Source organism: Lonchura striata, unplaced genomic scaffold (assembly GCF_046129695.1).
Source record: "Lonchura striata isolate bLonStr1 unplaced genomic scaffold, bLonStr1.mat Scaffold_123, whole genome shotgun sequence".
In the NCBI taxonomy this organism is placed as follows: domain Eukaryota; kingdom Metazoa; phylum Chordata; class Aves; order Passeriformes; family Estrildidae; genus Lonchura; species Lonchura striata.
In genome coordinates this window covers 446,705-469,426 of record NW_027461088.1, presented here as the reverse complement: position 1 = coordinate 469,426, position 22,722 = coordinate 446,705, and the positions used below count along the sequence as shown (strand labels likewise).

The 22,722-nt window shown below is 51.5% G+C and overlaps 1 protein-coding gene across 1 annotated transcript in view; it reads right to left on the bottom strand.

The window, feature by feature from the left end:
• Positions 1-3,024: 3,024 nt before the first annotated feature.
• LOC110484679 (uncharacterized) overlaps positions 3,025-22,722 on the bottom strand; it is a 351,442-nt gene continuing 331,744 nt past the window's right edge. Inside the window, 2 exon segments of the mRNA XM_077790604.1 lie at positions 3,025-3,436; positions 3,607-3,838. Of these exon segments, the coding sequence (XP_077646730.1) occupies positions 3,025-3,436; positions 3,607-3,838 (644 nt within the window).

The following is a 22,722-nucleotide window of genomic DNA, read 5'->3' as shown; positions in this document are numbered from 1 at the left end:
CTGCGGCCCTTTGATCAGCGGCCTGGGTAGAGACGCACACACTCCTGACACCCTCACTGTCCAGTGTCTTCTTCTCTCTACCAGCCCAGGGCTGCTGCTATCTTTTATGAGATATATTATGTATTACATGTTTACAGTTATTCCCCGATACCTACTACCTATATTACCAAGTGCTTTTCTACTCTAAACCAACCTGTGAGTGCCAACATCACCAAGAACATGGAGGCAAGGAAGAAGAAGGAGGAAGAATGGGATCAGCCCACTTTTGTCCATCTTAGAACTTCTGACCCCCATGTACAATAGAAAACCCCGCCCCTGTACATGTGCTAAAACCCCTCTGTACAATACTAACAAAAATTTCCCCTCTACTTTGTAACTACTTTTACTATTCTATCTAACCTTTTGTGACTGCTTGTTCCACCTTCAAATTTGGTAATTCATTCCATGGTTCAAACACAAAATCACAGATGTTTCCAGCTGTCTGCCAGGGTCAAAAATGCTTCTGACCAAGGCCTGGAACCTCTAAAAATATCTGAGGGACATTTTGAGTTCCCACAACCTGGGAGCCTTTGGCAGTCCCTGCCCTCAGTGGGGCCGTGTGATGCTCCAGGTCACTTTGAGTTTTGCTCCTGACTCCTTGAGCAACTTCTTCAGCCTTCTCTCAGTGCCTGAGGGTCCTGGACCCCGTCCCAAAACTACAGTGGGGATCATCAAAATACAGAAAGCCCTCACGGGTGCTTTGTCTTTATTCAATTGTCTGCAAGCCTCCAGGGCGTGTGCAGCTGACTGGAGTCAGTCTGGAGTTCTGTTAAGGAGGAAGATTTCCACGTGCACCTCATGACCTTTCATTCTTCAATCAAATGAGTGGAGTTTTTTATTTCCCAGTTTGGAGAAGAGCGGATAGAAGCATTCCCCAGGTGATCCTGACACTGAACTTCTCCAGAGGAGGTCTGGGCATGTAGAAGAATGAGCCCCCTGAGAGCTGACCCTGTTTGGACAAGCTGTTCCTCACCCCCAGCCTCACCATGTCTGACATCGCCCACCTGGCACTGACATCCCTGTGCCCTGCAGCAGAACCTTGTCCCTGAGCTCTGCAGCTCCATGTCCCAGCCCATTGCACCGTGTCCCACCTGCTCTCCTCAGGGCTCTGCCTGCACACAGGCCCAGGAGAAGTTTTCCTGTTGGGAAAGAAAGAATGCAAAAGCCTGAGCAGGTTTCCTGAACAACAAACCCCACTCAGGAGCCACCTGCTCAGTACAGGCTGCCTGGAGTGGTGTCACCTTTCTACAAGGGACAGTGTGACCAGAAATGATCACTGGAAGCAGAATTCTCTGAGTCTCCCAGCTGAATTCTCTGTCCTGGCCCTTTCCCTAGATCCATGTTGCAGATGGAAGCTGCTGGTGCCAGCCTCACCTTTAACCTCTCTTTGGAATGCAAACAGATGTTCCCAGGTGCGTTAAACAGGATTTGCTCAATGTTTCTATAAATCTTTTGTGTTCCTCATGGAACAAAGGGGCCATTTTGGCACTGAGTGGGTGACGTGGAAGCAAGGAGTCAATTGTGACCCTGGGGTCCCATGGAACCAAAGGGCCATGGTGACACAACAGGGCCACGTGGATCCAGTGGTCCATTGTGACACTGTGGATCCAAGGAGACCATGGAGACACCCCCAGAACCTCATGGAACCAAGGAGTCCATAGTGGCCCAGCAGGGCTGCATGGAGCCAATGGTCCATGGTGACACTGCCCATCCAAGGAGCCCAGTTGGACACTGTGGAAGCTCATGGAGCGAGGTGGTCATTGTGACACTGAAGAACTTCATGACACCAAATATCCATGGGGACACAGCAGGGTATCATGGAACCCAGGAACTGCTGTTGGCAGTGTGGAAACTCCTGGAACCAGGGGCTGTTGCGGCACTGCAGAACCAACACAGCTGCTGCACTTTGTCCCCTGCCCTGCACAGCTCCTTGGGAGGCACGGCAGGAGCAGCACCCTGGGAGCCTCGGGAATGCCCCTCTGGGATCCATGGCACACACTCCCAGGGGCTGGAATTCCAGTTCCCAGCCAGGAAAAGATGTTCCTGCTCTTGAAGGCAAAGCTCTTGTGAAAGAGTCAAAAGCCAAGTGGAGCAAGATCCTACAATGACATTCACTGCCAGCCTTCCTAACTTCACCCATGGTGGTTGGAGTTCATGGATTGGGAATGAAATTAGGGCAGGGTCTTTGGTGGGAGCTGCCCTGGGTCAAAGGGGACACTGAGAGAGACACAGAGCAGGCAAAGGAAGGCAGGAGAGAAAGGAGGACACAAATACAATCAACTGAGAAGGTGTCACTCTGAAAAGCAAAACAGAACTGACTGAAAATTAATGGGACAGGAAGCAATAATTTTGAATGTTTTATTTACTTTCAAAATATATCCCATACACCCAGCTGCACACAATCATGATCCTACGCCCTTTACATTTGGATCCCACTTCTTCCAATTTCCCTCCTACCCCATCTCACCCTGGAGGTTGTGGAATTGGGTATTTTGTCATGGGTTATAGTTTTTTGAGGCGGAAACAAGCCATTTTGATGTGGTATTGAGCTCTTTTGGGGTAAGACTGAGGTGTTTTCAGTGAGGCTGAGTCATTTTGAGGTGACAGATCAATCCATCTTGTCTTCAGGAGTGCAAAGATGTGGAGAACACAGCCTGAAATCCCCCAAGAACCCACAAATCCTTCAGAATATGTCCCCAGACTATAAATTTAATCTCAAATACCTGTTAAAGGGTTGGACTTTGGGAATATCTGAATAATTACTTTATTTTCAGTCCTATTTCAGGTGTTTTAATTGATAAAGACATATCTGAAGAACGTTAAGGCCAAACCAAAAAGATGACCAGTCAGGTGTCTTCCCAACATGGATCACAGCAAATGTGGGTCACCAGGCCTGTGCACAGCATGGGTCTTCCCATGGGGGATAAGGCTGGAGCAGTGTACAAAGCTCTTCATGCAGTTGGGGGACTCACCGGGCTTCCTTTACTAGTGCCTCCGTTGGTGTTTGGTCAAGTGAGAGCTCTGGGTGAAGCTCTTCCCACACCGGGGACACTGGCAGGGCCTCTCCCCAGTGTGGATGCACCAGTGCTTGACAAGGGAGGAGTTGTACTTGAAGCCCTTCCCGCAGTCGGGGCAGCGGAAGGGCCTCTCATCCATGTGAATCCGCTGATGGCAGAGGAGATTAGAGCTGGTCTTAAACTTTTTCTGACACTCAGGACACTCATAGGGCCTCTCCCCAGGGTGGATAATTTGGTGGATGATGAGGTTGGACCTCTGGCTGAAGCCCTTCCCACATTGCTCACACTTGTATGGCCTTTGCCCAGTGTGGATGATCTGGTGGTGGATCAAGTTGGATCTTGTGCTGTAGCTCATCCCACATTCCCCGCACTCATAGGGCCTCTCTCCCTGGTGTGGATGCACCGGTGGGTGACGAGGGTGGAGTTGCGCTTGAATCCCTTCCCACAGTCCGGGCAGCAGAAGGGCCTCTCATCCGTGTGAAGCCGCTGGTGCAGGAGGAGAGTGGAGCTGGTGTGAAACCCTTTCTGACACTTGGGACACTCATAGGGCCTCTCCCCAGTGTGGATGCGTTGGTGGGTGACAAGGGCAGAGCTGCAGCTGAAGCCCTTCCCACACTCCCCACACTCGTAGGCCCATTCCCCAGTGTGGATCATCCGGTGGTGGATCAGGTTGTTGCTCTTCCTGAAGCTCTTCCCACACTCCAAGCACTTGTAGGGCTTCTCCCCATCATGATGCTGCTCAGGGACCACCAGCTCTGAGTTCTGGCTGAAGCTCTGCCCACCTTCCCGGCACAGAGTGGGACTTTCCTCCTCAGAACACCCTGGGCTGGCCTTGCAGCCCCTCCTCCTGTGGCATCTCTGGGGCTTTTCCTCACTGTTGTATTCCTGCACCATGGAGCTGCTCAAAATGGCCTCTTCCAAGAGGTTCTGCTGTGGAGATTTATCCTCCCTGGTCTTTATCTTCTTCTCCTTGTCTGGGGGAGGAAGGACAAGGAGTAGGTGGGATTTGCCTCCGTGCCAGATGGAATGGCAAGGAGATCCCCCACAGTGCGTCCCTGGCAGGAGGGCACCGGCAGCGGGGCTGTCCTGCAGCTGGGAGCCAGGCTGGGCTGGGAGATGGAGCAGGAGAGAGGGGGAAAGGGGCACTGACTTCCTCCTCACCTGCCTCGGTGTCCCAGGGCATCTTCCGTTTCCTTGCAACCTTCTCCTCCATCTGGCGAATGTTTGGGTATGGGAAATCCTGTTTTGGGAGGTAAACAAGGGATGAGCACAGTGAGTTTGTTACTGGTTGGAAGGAAAACCAGGGGGACAGTCTAAGCCAGAAGGACAATTGAATAAGATAATTAAGATCAAGGCAATGATGCAGAAACACTGGTTTAAACTCACAGAGTCAGGATATAACCTGACACCCCGCTGGTCAGGGTGGTGGTAGCAGTCTGATGAAATGGTGGCTGCAGTCCAGCTGGAGTGATGAACGTGGTTCTGTCAAAGTGGCGATCCTGTAGAACAGTCTGGTCTTCCTCTGAAGGTCCAGTGGTGGTTATGGAGCTCTTGTCCTCTGGGAATCCAGTAGGCAAGGTGATCGTGGTGTTGCAAGGGTGAGATGATATCCAGGCAGGAATGCTTGGTTCCTCCCCCTGGGCGGAGCATCCCACAATGGGATGATGTAATTTTATCAGTGCTGCAGTGACACTCAATGGCCCATTAAGAGAAGATGGACCCTGGAGGGTGTTTATCAGGGCTGAGCCATGGAAGAGATAAAGAACACTGCCCCACCTGTTGATAACAGTTTATGGAGATGGGGACTGAAAACACTTTTGGTTACATCTGACATTGTAACCGGAAACAGTGAGGCAATCCCTGCTCGGGGTGGGGAGTGAACACCACCCCCCTTACCCAAACTGGCTCAGGTGTAAAACCCCCACCCTGGGAAGGCCATGCACACAGTGGACAATGTCACACTTGCCCTGCACCAGGGGAGATCTCTGTCCATGTCACTCCCTTGCTTTCTCCCCTTTTCTCTTCCTTTCCATCTCTCTCTACCTCACATTTACTGGTCAGTAAAATTCACTTTGGATTTGGTGTTGTTAGCACCTTATTTGGGGCAGGGGCATCTCTCTAACAATTTTATTAACCAAACTGCAATATTACTTTGCACAGTGAGTTCAGGGCACTGTTGGCTGACCCCAAGTGTCTTTGACAACAGCCTGGTTCCCTCCTCTGCAGAGGTTCTGCTTCTTTCCGAAGGAACTCTTGGAAACTTCGATGCAGCTTCCTCTGAGTGACTTTTGGGAGAACTTATGAGGAAAGTGGAAGCTGTGGGTGGCCAGGGTAAAGAAAATATTTTGTTTTACTGCTTTGAAAAGTCTGTTAAAATCACTGGAGGAAAGGGAACAAATGATACCAGCGAGACTGACAAGGATCATTCACTCCAAGTTGAGAAACACAAGGCTACTAAAGTCCTACAAGAAGCCCAGCTCAAGTTATTCCGAAATAACTCCTGAATTCACAAGATTGGGGGGAGAATCATTATTTTCTTCATCCCTGTCACCTTTGTGACAGCCACACAGACTGTTCCCTTCCTTTTAATAATCTGTATTGGGACAAATTCAATGTTTTGTTTTTTGGAACCTGCCAGCATCTGAGCTGGAGCTGTGCTGGAACTGATGAAATTTGGAATTACCACAGAATTGCTTCTGTTGTTGGTCTATTAATATTTGGGATTTGTTTGTGTTTCCATCAGAAGTGACTTGTGGGAAGAGCAAAACTTCCTCAAGGCATTTTATAGAGGGTTAAATTTGATTTCTGCTGAATTTGTTTTGTCCAGTGCTCAGGGGATGCTCAAGGGGTCTTGGGTTTTGGTTTGGCTCTAATTTTCTTCTGATTTGTCTTTATCACTTAAAAACACCTGAAAAATTACTAAAAATAGTATTGACGAGAGATGTCAAAAGTCCCACCATTTAAGAGGTATTTGAGGTGGAATTTACAGTTTGGTAACATATTCTGGAGGATTTGTGGGTTCTTGGGGGTTATCTGGGAGTATTCTCCATATTTTTGCGCTCTAAAAGCCAAGGTGGATTTGTCTGTCACCCGAAAATGACTCAATCCCACCTCAAAATGGCTGGTTCCCACCTCAGTCCCATGCCAAAATTACTCAATTCCTCAGCCTCCAGGATGAGATGGGGTTGGAAGGCAATCGGGAGAAGTGAGATCCAAATTTGAGGGTGTGGGATCAGGATTGTGTGGGGACGGGTGGGTGTCATTTATTTTGATAATAAATAAAACTATCAGAATTACTGATTTCTGTACCATTCAGTTTCTGTCAGTTCTGGTTTGCTTTTCAGAGTGCTGCCTTCTCAGCTGATTGTGTTTGTGTCCTCCTGTCCCTGACTGAAAAGCAAGATGTGTTCTATTTGCCATCTGTATGGCAGTTGTCCTGTGTTAAGTGGGCAGTTTTTCCTTATCTCTTCCACAGTTAATCCTCCCTCAGGGGAGACATCTGCTGATAATGGGCTATTGAATGTCACTGCATGACTGATAAGAACTGTAACACCCCATTGTGAGATGTTCCGCCCAAAGGGAGGAGCCAAGCATTCCTACCTGCATCTAGTCTTGAGATTCTGGCCCACCAACACAGCTTTCTCTGTGCTGGATTTCTCAGAGGAACAGCTGCCTCTTCCTCTTCAGAAGAAGACACCCATTCCTACAGGATCACTTCTCCAACAGAACCACACCTAACACTCCTGGAGGACTGCACCCACAGTTCCCATTGGACTCCAGCCAACACCCTGTCCAACAGGGAGTCACATTGTATTCTCACTCTGTCATTGTTGTTTTAGTTTACTGCATTGTTTATTTTATAGTTATATTTTCTTCCATAATAAAAAACTGTTATTCCTGCTCCCATATTTTTTTACCTGACAGGCCCCCTTAATTTCAAATTTATAACAATTCTGAAAGATTCTACATTTTTCCATTTCAGGGGAGGCTCCTGCCTTCCTTAGAAGACACCTGTCTTTCCAAACTAAAACACATCCTTTCTCTCCTGCCTTCCTTTGCCTGCTCTGTTTCTCTCTCAGTGTCTCCTTTGACCCAGGGCAGCTCCCACCAAAGACCCTGTCCTGATTTCATTCCCAATCCATGAGCTACGACAACCATGGGTGAAGTTAGGAAGGCTGGCAGTGAAATGTCACTGTAGGATCCTGCTCTACTTGGCTTTTGGCTCTTTCATAAGAGCTTTTCCTTCAAGGGCAGGAACATCTTTTCCTGGCTGGGAACTGGAATTCCAGGCCCTGGGAGTGTGTGCCATGGATCCCAGAGGGGCATTCCCGAGGCTCCCAGGTGCTGCTCCTGCCGTGCCTCCCAAGGAGCTGTGCAGGACAGGGGACAAGGTGCAGCAGCAGTGTTGGTGCTGCAGTGCCACAACAGCCCCTGGTTCCAGGAGTTTCCACACTGCCAAAAGCGATTCCTGGGTTCCATGATGCCCTGCCGTGTCCCCATGGATATTTGGTGTCATGAAGTTCTTCAGTGTCACAATTACTTACCTCGCTCCATGAGCTTCCACAGTATCCAACTGGGCTCCTTGGATGGGCAGTGTCACCATGGACCATTGGCTCTATGCAGCCCCGCTGGGTCACCTTGGACTCCTTGGTTCCATGAGGTTCTGGGGGTGTCTCCATGGTCTCCTTGGATCCACTGTGTCACAATGGACAACTGAATCCACGTGGCCCTGTTGTGTCACCGTGGCCCCTTGGTTCCATGGGACCCCAGGGTCACAATTGACTCCTTGCTTCCATGTCATGCCCTCAGTGCCAAAATGTCCCCTTCATTCCATGGGGAACACAAAAGATTTATAGAAACATTGAGCAAATCCTGCTTAACGCACCTGGGAACATCTGTTTGCATTCCAAAGAGAGGTTAAAGGTGAGGCTGGCACCAGCAGCTTCCATCTGCAACAGAGATCCAGGGAAAGGGCTGGGATAGAGAATTCAGCTGGGAGACTCAGAGAATTCTGCTTCCAGTGATCATTTCTGGTCACACTGTCCCTTGTAGAAAGGTGACACCACTCCAGGCAGCCTGTACTGAGCAGGTGGCTCCTGAGTGGGGTTTGTTGTTCAGGAAACCTGCTCAGGCTTTTCCATTCTTTCCTTCCCAACAGGAAAACTTCTCCTGGGCCTGTGTGCAGGCAGAGCCCTGAGGAGAGCAGGTGGGACACGGTGCAATGGGCTGGGACATGGAGCTGCAGAGCTCAGGGACAAGGTTCTGCTGCAGGGCACAGGGATGTCAGTGCCAGGTGGGCGATGTCAGACATGGTGAGGCTGGAGGTGAGGAGCAGCCTGTCCAAACAGGGTCAGTCCTCAGGGGGCTCATTGTGGTACATGCCCAGACCTCCTAATGAGACACTGAGCATCAAGATCACCTGGGGAATGCTTCTATCAGGTCTTATCTGAACTCGGAAACAAAACAATATTGCTTTTATAAAAGAAAAAAATCAGGAGGTGCACTTGGAAATCTTCCTCCTTACAAGAACTCCAAACTGACTCCAATCAGCTGCACAAGGCCTGGAGATTTCCAGACCATTGAATGAAGGCAAAGAGCACCTGAGGGCTTTCTGTATTTTAATGATCCCTACGGTGGATTTGGGGCTGAGTCCAGGACCCTCAGGCACTGACAGAAGGCTGAAGGAGCTGCTCAAGGAGTCATAAGCAAAACTCCAAGGCCCTTGGAGCATCACTGAGGGCTGGGGCTGCCAAAGGCTTCCCAAGGACTGGGGGGAGCAGATCCTTGAGGCCAGGATTGCAGGGAGCCCAAGGCTCAGAGCAGGGAACTGCGATGCTGAGCAAGGCCTGGGCTGGCTGGGGGAAGCAGAAAGGCCAAGCCCTGAGCCCAGACAGGCACAGCAGGGCCTGTCCCTCACGGGTGGCTCGGGGCTGTTTGTGGGGCAGGGGGATGTGAGGGGCAGCAAGGACAAATGTCACAAACCTGCGTGACCCTGCAGATCTTCATGAATCCAAGGGGCCGGTGTGACACTGTGGGAAGTTGTGGAACCAAGGGGATCATTGTGGCAGTGTTGGGCCCATGGAACCAAGGGGCCAGGGTGACACTGTGGAGCCTCATGGACACACGAGGCCATTGTGAGTCTGCAGGATTTAACACCCCAGAACACTGAAATGCTGGGGGTCACCAAAGGTTCCTTTACTTGAGTTTGGTGCACAGGAGAAACATCAACCTGATATTCTCACCATAGCCAGATGCAAAGGATATTCTTGGTAGGAAGGGACCCACAAGGATCATCAAGTCCAATTCTTTAGTGAATGGCCCACACAGGGATTGAACCTACAGCCTTGGTGGTACCAGCACCATGCTCTAACCAATGGAGCTAAGAGGTCAAAATGACACAAAATTTTACTGACAAAATATAGACAAGAATGGAACTTTACCTAAGGCTTTAATACAACACCCTCTTCAACATAAATCTCTTATCTTAGCATTAACTTCAGTAACTTAATCAATATAACCTAAAAACCTTTAACCCTTAATATGTTAATTTTTCAAAAAATGTTCCAGGTAAGTAGGATTAGAAAGAGGATAAATAGAGAACAACAGAAAGGCAGGAGATCTATAGAAAGACATGTACACAAGCACCAACCTCATGGGTTCCAGCGCCGCTAACAGAGGAAGCCCAGGAGAAGGCAGGATCCAGACCATGGGCTGGCCTCGTGCTCCGGCTTTTAAGCCGCTGGGCCTCCATGGGCCCGCCCCTGGGGTGGGACTGCCAGGTGATTGACCAATCAGAGCCAGGGTAGGCACCAGCTGCTGGTGTGTGATTGGTTGACAGCTCAGCCAATCAGCACCGCCCCTGCTGTGTGATTGACAGCTCTGCCAGGCCAGGCTGGGGGCGGGGCTCTGTCCCACCACAAACCAAGGCCTGACCCGGCCCCGGCCCCACACGGGCATTCCGAGCATCCCAAGGTGTCTCGGGACATGGATCTCATCCAGCCTCTGACAGCGACCACGGTGGCACTGCAGAACCTCATGGAACTAAGGGTCAGTTGTGACAGTCCAGGTCCAAGGACACCACGGTGACACTGCAGAACTTCATGGAACCAAGGAACCACGGTGACACCATGATCCATCATGGAATCAAGGAGACCATTGTGGAACTCAGAGACCCCAAGGAACCAAGGGTCCATGGTGACCTTATGCAGCCGCAATGTCACAGAGGAGCCGTTGTGACACAGCGAGGGCACACGGAGCCGAGGGGCCATTGTGACACATCAGGGCTCTGTGGAACCACAAAGCCATTGTGACATTGCAAGGCCTCATGGAAACATGGGGCCATTGTGACACTGCAGAAGCAAGAGAAACATTGTGACACTCCAGGGCCTCATGGAACCAAGGAGACCATTGTGACACTGGGGGATCCCACGAAACCAAGGGAACATGGAACAGGTCTGGCTGCCTTGACTACCCAGGGGCCAATTCTCATCTGCCTATGAAACACTGGACCATGTGCTTTTCTTTCTTATGGGAAAAAAACATTCACCTCAACTAGGATCACATGGCCAAAATTGGGCATTTGACGCCAGAATTCCCTATATCCAAGGATAGCTCCCAGATAAAAGCTGCCAGGACTGACAAGTCTGGCTGGCCTTGTCTTCCTGAGGGCTGGCACTTATTTGCCTCAGAAACATGGGGGCTCTGTGCTTTCCTTCCTAAAGAAATGGCCAAAACTGAGATTCCACCTCCAAAATGCCATATGTCCAAGGATAGCCCCTAAACAAAAGGGGCCAAGAGAGCCAGATCTGGCTGGCTTGGCCTAAGGCAACCTCTCATCTTCTTCCAGAGCACTTGGACTTCACGCTTCTCTTACCCATAGGAAAAAACCCATCCATCTTGACCAGGCGCCCATGGCCAATACTGAGAATCCACCTCCAAAACAACATACAGCCAAGGATTTCTCCCAAGTGAAATGCCAGGAAAGACAAGTCTGGCTACCCTTGGACCCTTGGGGGCTGCCTCTCACCTGCCTTGAAACACTGGGGCTTGCTGCTTTCCTTCCTATGGAAAAGATCTGTCCTTATGTATGAAGAAATTACCAAAAATGGAATTCAACCTCCAAAATTCCCTATATCCAAGGGTTGCTTTCAGACAAAAGCTACCAGGACAGAGAGGTCTGGCTGCCTTAGGCCTCTAGTGGCCACCTTTCATCTGCCCCACAAACACCGGTGTTCCGTGCTTTTCTTAGCATGCAAAGAACAGCCCTTCTCCTCCGGGTGTCCATGTCTGAAACTAGGATGCCACCTCTAAATATCCCTATATTCAAGGGTTGCTCCCAGACAAAATCTGCCAGTGCCATCAAGTCTGGCTGGCCTTGGCCTCAGGTGGCTGCCCCTGCCACACTGGGGCTCGGTTCTTTCCTTCCCATGGAGATCACTGTGACACTGTGGGCACCTCATGGAACCAAGGGGATCAGTGTGGCACCACTGGAGCCCATGGAACCAAGGGGCCATGGTGACACCGCGGGGCTTTATGGACCCAGAGACCATTATGACTCTGTAGGGCCTGATGGAACCATGGAGACCATTCCGACCCTTCAGGGCCTCATGTAACCAAGGGGGCATTGTGACACCTCAGGGCCTCCTGGAATCAAAGGACCATTGGGACACTGTGGGGCCCCATGGGATAGGAGAACATGGAACAGGTCTGGCTGGATTGGCCTCCCATTGGCCACCTGATGGGTCTGGCTGATCTTGGAATGTCAAGGCCTGCCCCTCATCAGCTCCTGGAGCACTGGGGCTCAGTGCTCTTCTCTGTATGGAAATAACCATCTGTTATTTCAGATGTCCATTGCCAAAATTGTACCCTCCCTAAAAATTTCCTATTTGTAAGGGTATCTCTTAGAACACAATCAGGCAGCTCTGGCTGGCCTTTGCCTCTGGTGGTCAACTCTCATCCTCCCCTAAAACAATGGAGCTCTGTTTCTTCATTCCTTTGGAAAACAACTGGTCTTCATGTCCAGGGACCATGCCTGGCCAGGCTCACGGAACCATCTGCAGCCCCGGGCAGACTCTGCCAGTGCTGCCATCCTCCCTCCAGTGAGAGAAAAGGACACAGGGCAGGCACACAGAGGAGCAACATGAACACACCGAGGGCAGGGAACAGGAAGTTGAGCCCCAGATGGGAGGGATGAGGAGATGCCTTGATCTTGGGGCTGAAATCCTCTTGTAAATCTATGGAGAAGGATGTCATTGATACATCAGACTCTCTTTTTCCCTATAATGCATTGAAATGTATGGGGAGATGACTTGTTTCAATAATGGTTTCCATGGTAAATTAAGCAAATATTGCAATAGCTGTGATCGCATGAGAAGTTTGAAAAAAGAAAGAGAGCAGAGTGATGAGACCCTGTGCACCAGGGAGAGAAGATCTCTGTTCCCAGAGATGAAGATGATTTCAGAAATAGATTAAGAGAACGGTTGCTCCTAAATAGCTCATCTTTAAACCCATACATCATACACTGACATGTCCCATAAACACAGACGTGGGAAAAGCTGTGAAAAAATGTGAGGGACTTCGCAATTGCAGATTTCTCCAGGAAGCTGCTCTTTGTGGAAAATGAGAGACACAAGAGAACTGTTTTTTTGTGCAGAAGTGTCCATAGCAAGAAAGAGAGACTCCATTCCCTAAGTGAACTAAAGAAGGAATATTCTAGAGGTGGTAAAGTGACTGAAAATTTTTTGGTTTGTCTTTTTATATAATCAGTATGTAAGAAAAGGTTGTATGGAGAGGGGAGGTGTTCTGAAAGTTTTGTTCTGATCCTTATTACTCTTTCTTTTAGTTTCTTTTAACAAACTTTTCCTTATACTGTTAAAGTTTGAGCCTACTTTGCCTTTCACCTAATCCTATCTCGCAGCAGAAAATAAGCATATTCTAGTGAGTGCACTGGTAATTAGCCAACATTGAACCCACCACATTAATTAATGTATTGGCCGAGAAATCTCAAATTGGCGAACCAAAACCACTACAGAAACCTTCCTGATTAATAGCCCCAGACAAGAGGGATATCAAGGCAGAGCCATGGTTTGTCAGGACTTGTTTGATTCTAATTAGCCCTGTGGTGCATTTGGAGCTGAACCCTGGAACCTCAGGGCCTGAGAGGAGTTTGCACAAACCTTTCCAGGATTCAAAGTCAAGAAGAAACACCCAAAGTGTCTCAAGGCATTAATGGGACCCACTGAGGTCCATCCCCAACACAGGCTCCTCATGGACTCCTTGTAGGAGGGAACCTCTCAGAGACTCAAAATGGCACAAAAACCTCTCAGTTTTGAAAGGACAATCCAAAATACCTTAAAAAAGCTGAGTATCTCAAAGCATTAATGAGCCCCACTGAGTGTCAGTATAAAGCTCTCAAGGGACTCGTTAAAACAGAATATTGGAGGCCATGATTGTAGAAACCTCTCAGAGACTCCAAGGCAAAAGCAAAAGCCAAAGTCCTTTGAAAAACCTGCAGTCCCTGGGAGCATGAAGGAGCCCCCAGGGCCATTCCTGACCAAGGCTCCCCAGGGACTCCTTCCAGCAGATCCTTGAGGCCACTTGGATGTGGGCTAGGGGGGGATGCTGAGGGCAGGACCAGAGGGTGACAGTGCCCAGCCTGGCTGGGGCTGTGCCAGGAGGCCCCAGGGCCTCAGGACAAGGTGTCTCCTCACAGCCCTTGGTGGCACAGACCCTGCTGTGCCCCAGGGCACCAAGACTTGGCTTCTCTTTGTCCCCACCTGCCATCAGTGCCTCCAGTTCTCTGCTCTGCCTGGGGCCTGGGGACACTTTCTCAGTCGTGTCCCTCAGTGGGACCCATTAAAAGTCCAAGAAACTTTGGAGCTGGATTGCAACTTGGAGTTCTGGAGAGGTTTCTGCAGCTCCCTCTCAGGGCCTGATGCTCAGGGCCTGAGCAAAAAGCCCCAGAGGGTCATTAAAGTCCTTGTGCTGTGTCTGTGCTGCTGAGCTGGGCCGGGCTCCTGGCACAGAGGGTGATGCTGGTAACCAAGCAGAGCTTCAAAAGCACATTTCTCTTGCTGAGCAGCTCTTCTCCCAGCCCAGCAGGGCTGGGGCACTGCCTGCAGCCAGCCCGGGCACAGCACAGAGGCACAGAGAGCTTCAATCAGTCAGGGCTGGGAAGGGGCTGAGAAGTGCCCGGGGCAGAATCACTGCCAGCCCTTGGCACAGGAACCTCTGGCTGCAGGACAATGCAGCTGCAGCTCCTGGAGAGATCTCCTAAAGCTGGAACATGCCAATGCCCACAGAGCCTGTGAGTGCATTCTCTGCTCATCTCCTGTGCAGAGCAGCCAGGGGTGCCCAGGGCTGTCCTGCAGAGCAGGGTCCTGCAGCCCAGGGCGCTGTGCTGGGCCAGGGACTCTGCTGCCTGCCAGGGACAGCTCTCAGCCGGCCCTGGAGCTGCTCCCAGCGCTGGCCAGGAGCTGTGGGGGGAAGGAGCCACCCTGAGCAGGGCAGGTGCTGCTGCTGAGAGGGGCTGGCTGGGGCAGGGCTGCTCCCAGCTCCAGACCTGCCTGGGCACAGCTCCGGAGGACACTTCCCAAAGAAGGTAAGCCTGGGATTGCTGTAAAGGTCAGGAGCTTTCCTGAGAGTGTTTTCTATTTCCTGCATGGATCAATATGGGAAAGTTGGGGTGATGAAAAAAACATTTTTGTTTTATACATTTTTCATATATTTGTACCTCTGTAAATTACTATTTTATAGTTATATACAATTATATAGTTATAAAATTATAATCCTTATTAACTATTAAACTCTAATTAACTCTATTGAAATACTATTATATATCTGTAATCCTTAAATAACTCTAGTACGTTTCCTTACTTTTATTTTAGATTTTAGAAGAATAAACTGACTGCCTAAACACATTCCTGAAATACTGCATAGTCTTATTATCAGGAAGAGGACCTACGAGAACAACATTTTGGTTTTCGACCAAAATGTGAGCAGTCACAACAAAAAGTAAAGGCATAGAAGCCCTTGGACCTACTCCAATGGTCTGAGCCTGGGGAGTATAACTGGGGCAACTGAATCTCCTATTGGATGTTCCTATTAAATACCCTAATTAATTAACCGTAATAAATTGTTGAAATCAGGGACTGGGTGTCCCCTGGGGACACTTGGAAGCTTCCAATAAAGGTCTGTTTTTTACTGTAGTCTTCTAACACTGTTGCAAGGGTTTTTATTTTTTTTTTTTTTTTTCTCTTTTGATTATAGACACCAGGGGGATGAGAGAAGCAGAGCAGGAATTGTAATCCCAGAATGACAGAACATTCTGAGTTGAAAGGGACACACAGGATCATCAAAGTCATGTTTGAACATTTACAGAGACTCCAGAACTGTGACTTTGGCTGGTCAGTGTCTCTGCTGGGAGCCTCCCAAAGGGCCTTCAGCCACTCCTCAGCCCTGGGCAGCAGCAGCATCACCTCTGCAGGGCCCAGCAGGGCTCTCCTGAGCTGCCCTTGCCCAGCTGCACACAGAGCCTGCCCCAGCCAGGGCCCTGCACACAGGCAGGTTTCTGTAGGGCCGGGCCGAGGGCACACAGGGTGGGATGGGCTCTGTGAGCGCTGGCAGGGACAAGGCACCTCTCAGGAGGGGATGTCCAGGCCAGGGAGATGCTCAGGGAAGGAGAGGGGGCTGAGCAGAGCAGTGCTGGGGGAACAAACCCATCCAGCCCCTCACCTTCCTTCAGCCACAGGGAATCCTTTACCTCTCACAGCTCTCAGTGGCAAATTCTGAGTGCAGCAGGAATGCTGGGGAGTTCTGACCTCAGAAGGCCAGCAACGATGTGTGGGTAGGAAAACAATTCCTTAAACCAACTCCTGACATCTGTTTTGTTTCCCTTAGAAGTATGAGTGCAGATGGTATCAAGCCTCTCTGCAATAGGAATTACTCCCCTAATAAATCCTGAATATCCAGCCTTGCCCCTCTGCTAAATGGCCACAAACACAGGGCAGCAGGACAAGGATGGCTCCTCGAGAGCCCCCAAGCACAGCCCTGGCTGCTTCTGGCACACTCAGCCAGCACAACCGGAGCTCAGGCAGGGACCTGGGTGAAGGTTTTCCCAGAGCAGGAACAAGGGTGGGTGAGTCCCAGCAGGACAGGCTTCAGGGAATGGCCCAGGTTTGGCTCCAAGCAGCCTCTCCTGACTTGTCCCTGTCCCTTTCTCCATGAACAGGTGCCCATGTGCAGCCACAGCAAATGTCCAACAGCAGCTCCATCAGCCACTTCCTCCTGCTGGCACTGGCAGACACGTGGCAGCTGCAGCTCCTGCACTTCTGCCTCTTCCTGGGCATCTCCCTGGCTGCCCTCCTGGGCAATGGCCTCATCATCAGCGCCGTAGCCTGCGGCCACCACCTGCACACGCCCATGTTCTTCTTCCTGCTCAACCTGGCCCTCAGCGACCTGGGCTCCATCTGCACCACTGTCCCCAAAGCCATGCACAATTCCCTCTGGGGCACCAGGAACATCTCCTACACAGGATGTGCTGCACAAGTTTTTTTTTTTCTTTTCTGTGCTGCAACAGAACATTTCCTGCTGACCATCATGTGCTACGACTGCTATGTGTCCATCTGCAAACCCCTGCACTACGGGACACTCCTGGGCAGCAGAGCTTGTGCCCACATGGCAGCAGCTGCCTGGGCCAGTGCCTTTCTCAATGCTCTCATGCACACAGCCAATACATTTTCCCTGCCCCTGTGCCATGGCAATGCTCTGGGCCAGTTCTTCTGTGATATCCCACAGATCCTCAAGCTCTCCTGCTCCAATTCCCACCTCAGGGAACTTGGGCTTCTTGTGGTTACTAGCAGTTTATCATTTTGTTGTTTTGTGTTCATTGTTTTCTCCTATGTACAGATCGTCAGGGCTGTGCTGAGGATCCCCTCTGAGCAGGGATGGCACAAAGCCTTTTCCACCTGCCTCCCTCACCTGGCTGTAGTCTCTCTCTTTGACAGCACTGCAGAATTTGCTCAACTGAAGCCCGCATCGATGTCCTCCCCATCCCTGGATCTGGCCCTGTCAGTTCTGCGCGAAGAAATCCTGCTCAGCGTGGGCAACTGAGCCCTTGAAGGACTTAGTGTCAGGTCAAGGCTTGCTTTCCCTCCCAAAGCCTTCCCTTGGCAGCCTTGGGCAGGGGATTCATCCTCCCTCCCTCCTCCTTCCCACAGACTTGCTCAGAACCACTCCATGGGCACTTTCCATTCTCTGTGTCCGTCCTCAAGCGCAGTGCCAACCTGGGTTAGTCCTGGACCTGTCCTGAGCTCCCAGGAGCTCACAGGCTGAGATGGCAACGCTCAGCCACACCAGGATCCTGCCCCTGCCAGCAGCACCCCCACAAGGAGAAGCTGCAGCAGCAGCAGCAGCAGCAGCAGCAGCAGCAGCAGCAGCAGCAGCAGCAACTCAGTCGCCTCTCAGCTGTTGGTGCCCCTGCACTGCAGCCCCTCCCGCTCGCACCAACGTTCCCTCGTGGCCCTGGAGACAGTCCTGAATCCATCCATGGGGTCACAGAGCCATGGAATCCCAGAGTTCCAGGTTCCTGGAATCCTAGAGTCATTGAATCCTGAGAAACACACACAGAGGAGGAGGAGGAGGAGGAGGAGAGGGAGGAGGAGGAGGATGACAAGGACGAGGACGAGGAGGAGGAGGACGAGGACGAGGAGGAGGAGGAGGAGGAGGAAGAGGACGAGGAAGAGGAGAAAGAGGAGGAGGAGGAGGAGGAGGACGAGGAGGAGGACGAGGACGAGGAGGATGAGGAGGACAAGGAGGACGAGGAGGAGGAGGAAGAGGAGGAGGAGGAGGAAGAGGAGGAGGAGGACGAGGACGAGGAGGACGAGGAAGTGGAAGAGGAGGACGAGGAGGAGGACAAGGAGGAGGACGAGGACGAGGACGAGGATGAGGACGAGGACGAGGAAGATAAGGAGGACGAGGAGGATGAGGAGGACAAGGAGGACGAGGAGGAGGACGAGGATGAGGACGTCCTCCTTGTCCTCTGCATCTTCATCCTTTTACTCATCCTCATCCTTCTTCTCCTCCTCCTCCTCCTCCTCGACCTCTTCGTCCTCCTTGTCCTCTGTATCTTCATCCTTTTCCTCATCCTCATCCTTCTCCTCCTCGTCCTCGTCCTCATCCTTCTTCTCCTCCTCCTCCTCGTTGTCCTCCTACTCCTCATCCTCATCATCCTTCTTGTCCTTGTCCTCTCTCTTCATCCTCCTATTCCTCCTCCTCATGGTCCATCTCCTCTTCGTCATCGTCCTTGTCGTTGTCGTCGTCGTCATTGTCCTCATCGTCCTCATCCTCCTCCTCCTCCTCCTCCTCCTCCTCCTCCTCCTCCTCCTCATCCTCCTTGTCCTCTGCATCTTCATCCTTTTCCTCATCCTCATCCTTCTCCTCCTCGTCCTCGTCCTCATCCTTCTTCTCCTCCTCCTCCCCCTCGTTGTCCTCCTACTCCTCATCCTCATCATCCTTCTTGTCCTTGTCCTCTCTCTTCCTCCTCCTATTCCTCCTCTTCATGCTTCTCTGCCTCCTCCTCTTCCTTGTCCTCCTCCTCCTCCTCATCTTCCTTGTGCTTGCCCCATTCCTTGTCATCCTCCTCATACTCCTCTTCCTCCTTCTGCTCCTCCTCTTTCTCCTCCCTCTCCTCCATCCTCCTTGTCATTTTCCTTCTGCTCCTCCTCATCAGCCTCATCCTCCTCTTCCTCCTCGTTCTCCTCCTTCTCATCATCATCCTCCTTGTCCTTGTTCTCTCTCTTCTTCCTCCTATTCCTCCTCTTCATCTTCCACCTCCTCTTCGTCGTCGTCATTGTCGTCGTCCTCCTCGTCCTCCTCCTCGTCCTCCTTGTCCTCCTCCTCGTCCTCCTCCACCTCCTCCTCGTCCTCCTCGTTCTTGTCCTCCTTGTCCTCCTCCTCATCCTCCTCCTCCTTATCCTCCGCATCCTTATCCTCCTCATCCTCCTCATTGTCCTCCTCATCCTCATTCTCCTATTTCTCCTCCTCCTCATCTTCCTCCTCTTCCTCCTCCTCGTCTTCCCCATCCTGCACATCCCCATCCTCCTTGTCCTTCTCCTCCTGGTCCTCCTCATCCTTGTCCTCCTCCTCTTTATTCTCCTCCTTGTCCTCCTCTTCCTTCTGTTCCTCTTCCTTCTCCTCCTCGTCCTCCTCCTCCTCGTCCTCCTTGTCCTCTGCATCTTCATCCTTTTCCTCATCCTCATCCTTCTCCTCCTCGTCCTCATCCTCATCCTTCTTCTCCTCCTCCTCCTCCTCGTTGTCCTCCTCCTCCTCATCCTCATCATCCTCATCACCCTCCTTGTCCTTGTCCTCTCTCTTCCTCCTCCTATTCCTCCTCTTCATGCTTCTCTGCCTCCTCCTCTTCCTTGTCCTCCTCCTCCTCCTCATCTTCCTTGTGCTTGCCCTAGTCCTTGTCGTCTTCCTCCTCCTCCTCTTCCTCCTCCTGCTCCTCCTCATTCTCCTCCCCCTCCTCATCCTCCTTGTCATTGTCCTCCTCCTCCTCCTCTTCCTCATCCTCATTCTCCTCTTCCTTCTCGTTCTCCTCCTCCTCCTCATCATCCTCCTTGTCCTCGTTATCTCTCTTCCTCCTCCTATTCCTCCTCCTCATTTTCCACATCCTCTTCCTCACCGTAGTCGTCGTCGTCCTCGTCCTCATCCTCGTCCTCCTACTCGTCCTCCTCCTTCTCCTCCTCCTCCTTGTCCTCTTCGTCCTCCTCGTCCTCCTCTTCCTCATCCTCCTCGTCCTCCTCGTCCTCATCCTCCTTATCCTCGTCCTCATCCTCCTCCTCCTCGTCCTCGTCCTCGTCCTCCTCCTCCTCCTCCTCCTCCTCCTCCTCCTCGTCCTCTGTGTGTGGTTCTCAAGATTCAAGGACTCTAGGATTCCAGGAACCTGGAACTCTGGGATTCCATGGCTCTGTGACCCCATGGATGGATTCAGGAATGTCTCCAAGGCCACGAGGGAACGTTGGTGCCAGCGGGAGGGGCTGCAGTGCAGGGGCACCAACAGCTGAGAGGCGACTGCAGCTGCTGCTGCTGCTGCTGCTGCTGCTGCTGCTGCTGCTGCTGCTGCTGCTGCTGCTGCTGCTTGTGGGGGTGCTGCTGGCAGGGGCAGGGCCCTGGTGTGGCTGAGCGTTGCCATCTCAGCCTGTGAGCTCCTGGGAGCTCAGGACAGGGCCAGGACTGACCCAGGTTGGCAATGCGCTTGAGGACAGACACAGAGAATGGAAAGTGCCCACAGAGTGTTTCCGAGCAGGTCTGTGGGAAGGAGGAGGGAGGGAGGATGAATCCCCTGCCCAAGGCTGCCAAGGGAAGGCTTTGGGAGGGAAAGCAAGCCTTGACCTGACACTAAGTCCTTCAAGGTCTCAGTTGCCCACGCTGAGCAGGATTTCTTCGCGCAGAACTGACAGGGCCAGATCCAGGGATGGGGAGGACATCGATGCGGGCTTCAGTTGAGCAAATTCTGCAGTGCTGACAAAGAGAGAGACTACAGCCAGGTGAGGGAGGCAGGTGGAAAAGGCTTTGTGCCATCCCTGCTCAGAGGGGATCCTCAGCACAGCCCTGACGATCTGTACATAGGAGAAAACAATGAACACAAAACAACAAAATGATAAACTGCTAGTAACCACAAGAAGCCCAAGTTCCCTGAGGTGGGAATTGGAGCAGGAGAGCTTGAGGATCTGTGGGATATCACAGAAGAACTGGCCCAGAGCATTGCCATGGCACAGGGTCATGGAAAATGTATTGGCTGTGTGCCGCAGAGCATTGAGAAAGGCACTGGCCCAGGCAGCTGCTGCCATGTGGGCACAAGCTCTGCTGCCCAGGAGTGTCCCGTAGTGCAGGGGTTTGCAGATGGACACGTAACGGTCGTAGCACATGATGGTCAGCAGGAAATGTTCTGTTGCAGCACAGAAAAGGAAAAAAAAAAAACTGAGCAGCACATCCTGTGTAGGAGATGTTTCTGGTGTCCCAGAGGGAATTGTGCATGGCTTTGGGGACAGTGGTGCAGATGGAGCCCAGGTCGCTGAAGGCCAAGTTGAGCAGGAAGAAGAACATGGGCGTGTGCAGGTGGTGGCCGCAGGCTACGGCGCTGATGATGAGGCCGTTGCCCAGGAGGGCAGCCAGGGAGATGCCCAGGAAGAGGCAGAAGTGCAGGAGCTGCAGCTGCCGCGTGTCTGCCAGTGCCAGCAGGAGGAAGTGGCTGATGGAGCTGCTGTTGGACATTTGCTGTGGCTGCACATGGGCACCTGTTCATGGAGAAAGGGACAGTGACAAGTCAGGAGAGGCTGCTTGGAGCCAAACCTGGGCCATTCCCTGCAGCCTGTCCTGCTGGGACTCAGCCACCCTTGTTCCTGCTCTGGGAAAACCTTCACCCAGGTCCCTGCGTGAGCTCCAGTTGTGCTGGCTGAGTGTGCCAGGAGCAGCCAGACCTGTGCTTGGGGGCTCTCGAGGAACCATCCCTGCCCTGCTGCCCTGGGTTTGTGGCCATTTAGCAGAGGGGCAAGGCTGGATATTCAGGATTTATTAGGGGAGTAATTCCTATTGCAGAGAGGCTTGATACCATCTGCACTCATACTTCTAAGGGAAACAAAACAGATGTCAGGAGTTGGTTTAAGGAATTGTTATCCTACCCATAGATCATTCCTTTCTCTCTGAGGTCAGAAATCCCCAGCATTCCTGCTGCACTCAGAGTTTGCCACTGAGAGATGTGAGAGGCAAAGGATTCCCTGTGGCTGAGGGAAGCTGAGGGGCTGGATGGGCTTGTTCCCCCAGCACTGCTCTGCTCAGCCCCCTCTGCTTCCCTGAGCATCTCCCTGGGCCTGGACATCCCCTCCTGAGAGGTGCCTTGTCCCTGCCAACGCTCACAGAGCCCATCCCACCCTGTGTGCCCTCGGCCCGGCCCTACAGAAACCTGCCTGTGTGCAGGGCCCTGGCTGGGGCAGGCTCTGTGTGCAGCTGGGCAAGGGCAGCTCAGGAGAGCCCTGCTGGGCCCTGCAGAGGTGATGCTGCTGCTGCCCAGGGCTGAGGAGTGGCTGAAGGCCCTTTGGGAGGCTCCCAGCAGAGAGACTGACCAGCCAAAGTCACAGTTCTGGAGTCTCTGTAAATGTTCAAACATGACTTTGATGATCCTGTGTGTCCCTTTCAACTCAGAATGTTCTGTCATTCTGGGATTACAATTCCTGCTCTGCTTCTCTCATCCCCCTGGTGTCTATAATCAAAAGAGAAAAAAAAAATAAAATAAAAACCCTTGCAACAGTGTTAGAAGACTACAGTAAAAAACAGACCTTTATTGGAAGCTTCCAAGTGTCCCCAGGGGACACCCAGTCCCTGATTTCAACAATTTATTACGGTTAATTAATTAGGGTATTTAATAGGAACATCCAATAGGAGATTCAGTTGCCCCAGTTATACTCCCCAGGCTCAAACCATTGGAGTAGGTCCAAGGGCTTCTATGCCTTTACTTTTTGTTGTGACTGCTCACATTTTGGTCGAAAACCAAAATGTTGTTCTCGTAGGTCCTCTTCCTGATAATAAGACTATGCAGTATTTCAGGAATGTGTTTAGGCAGTCAGTTTATTCTTCTAAAATCTAAAATAAAAGTAAGGAAATGTACTAG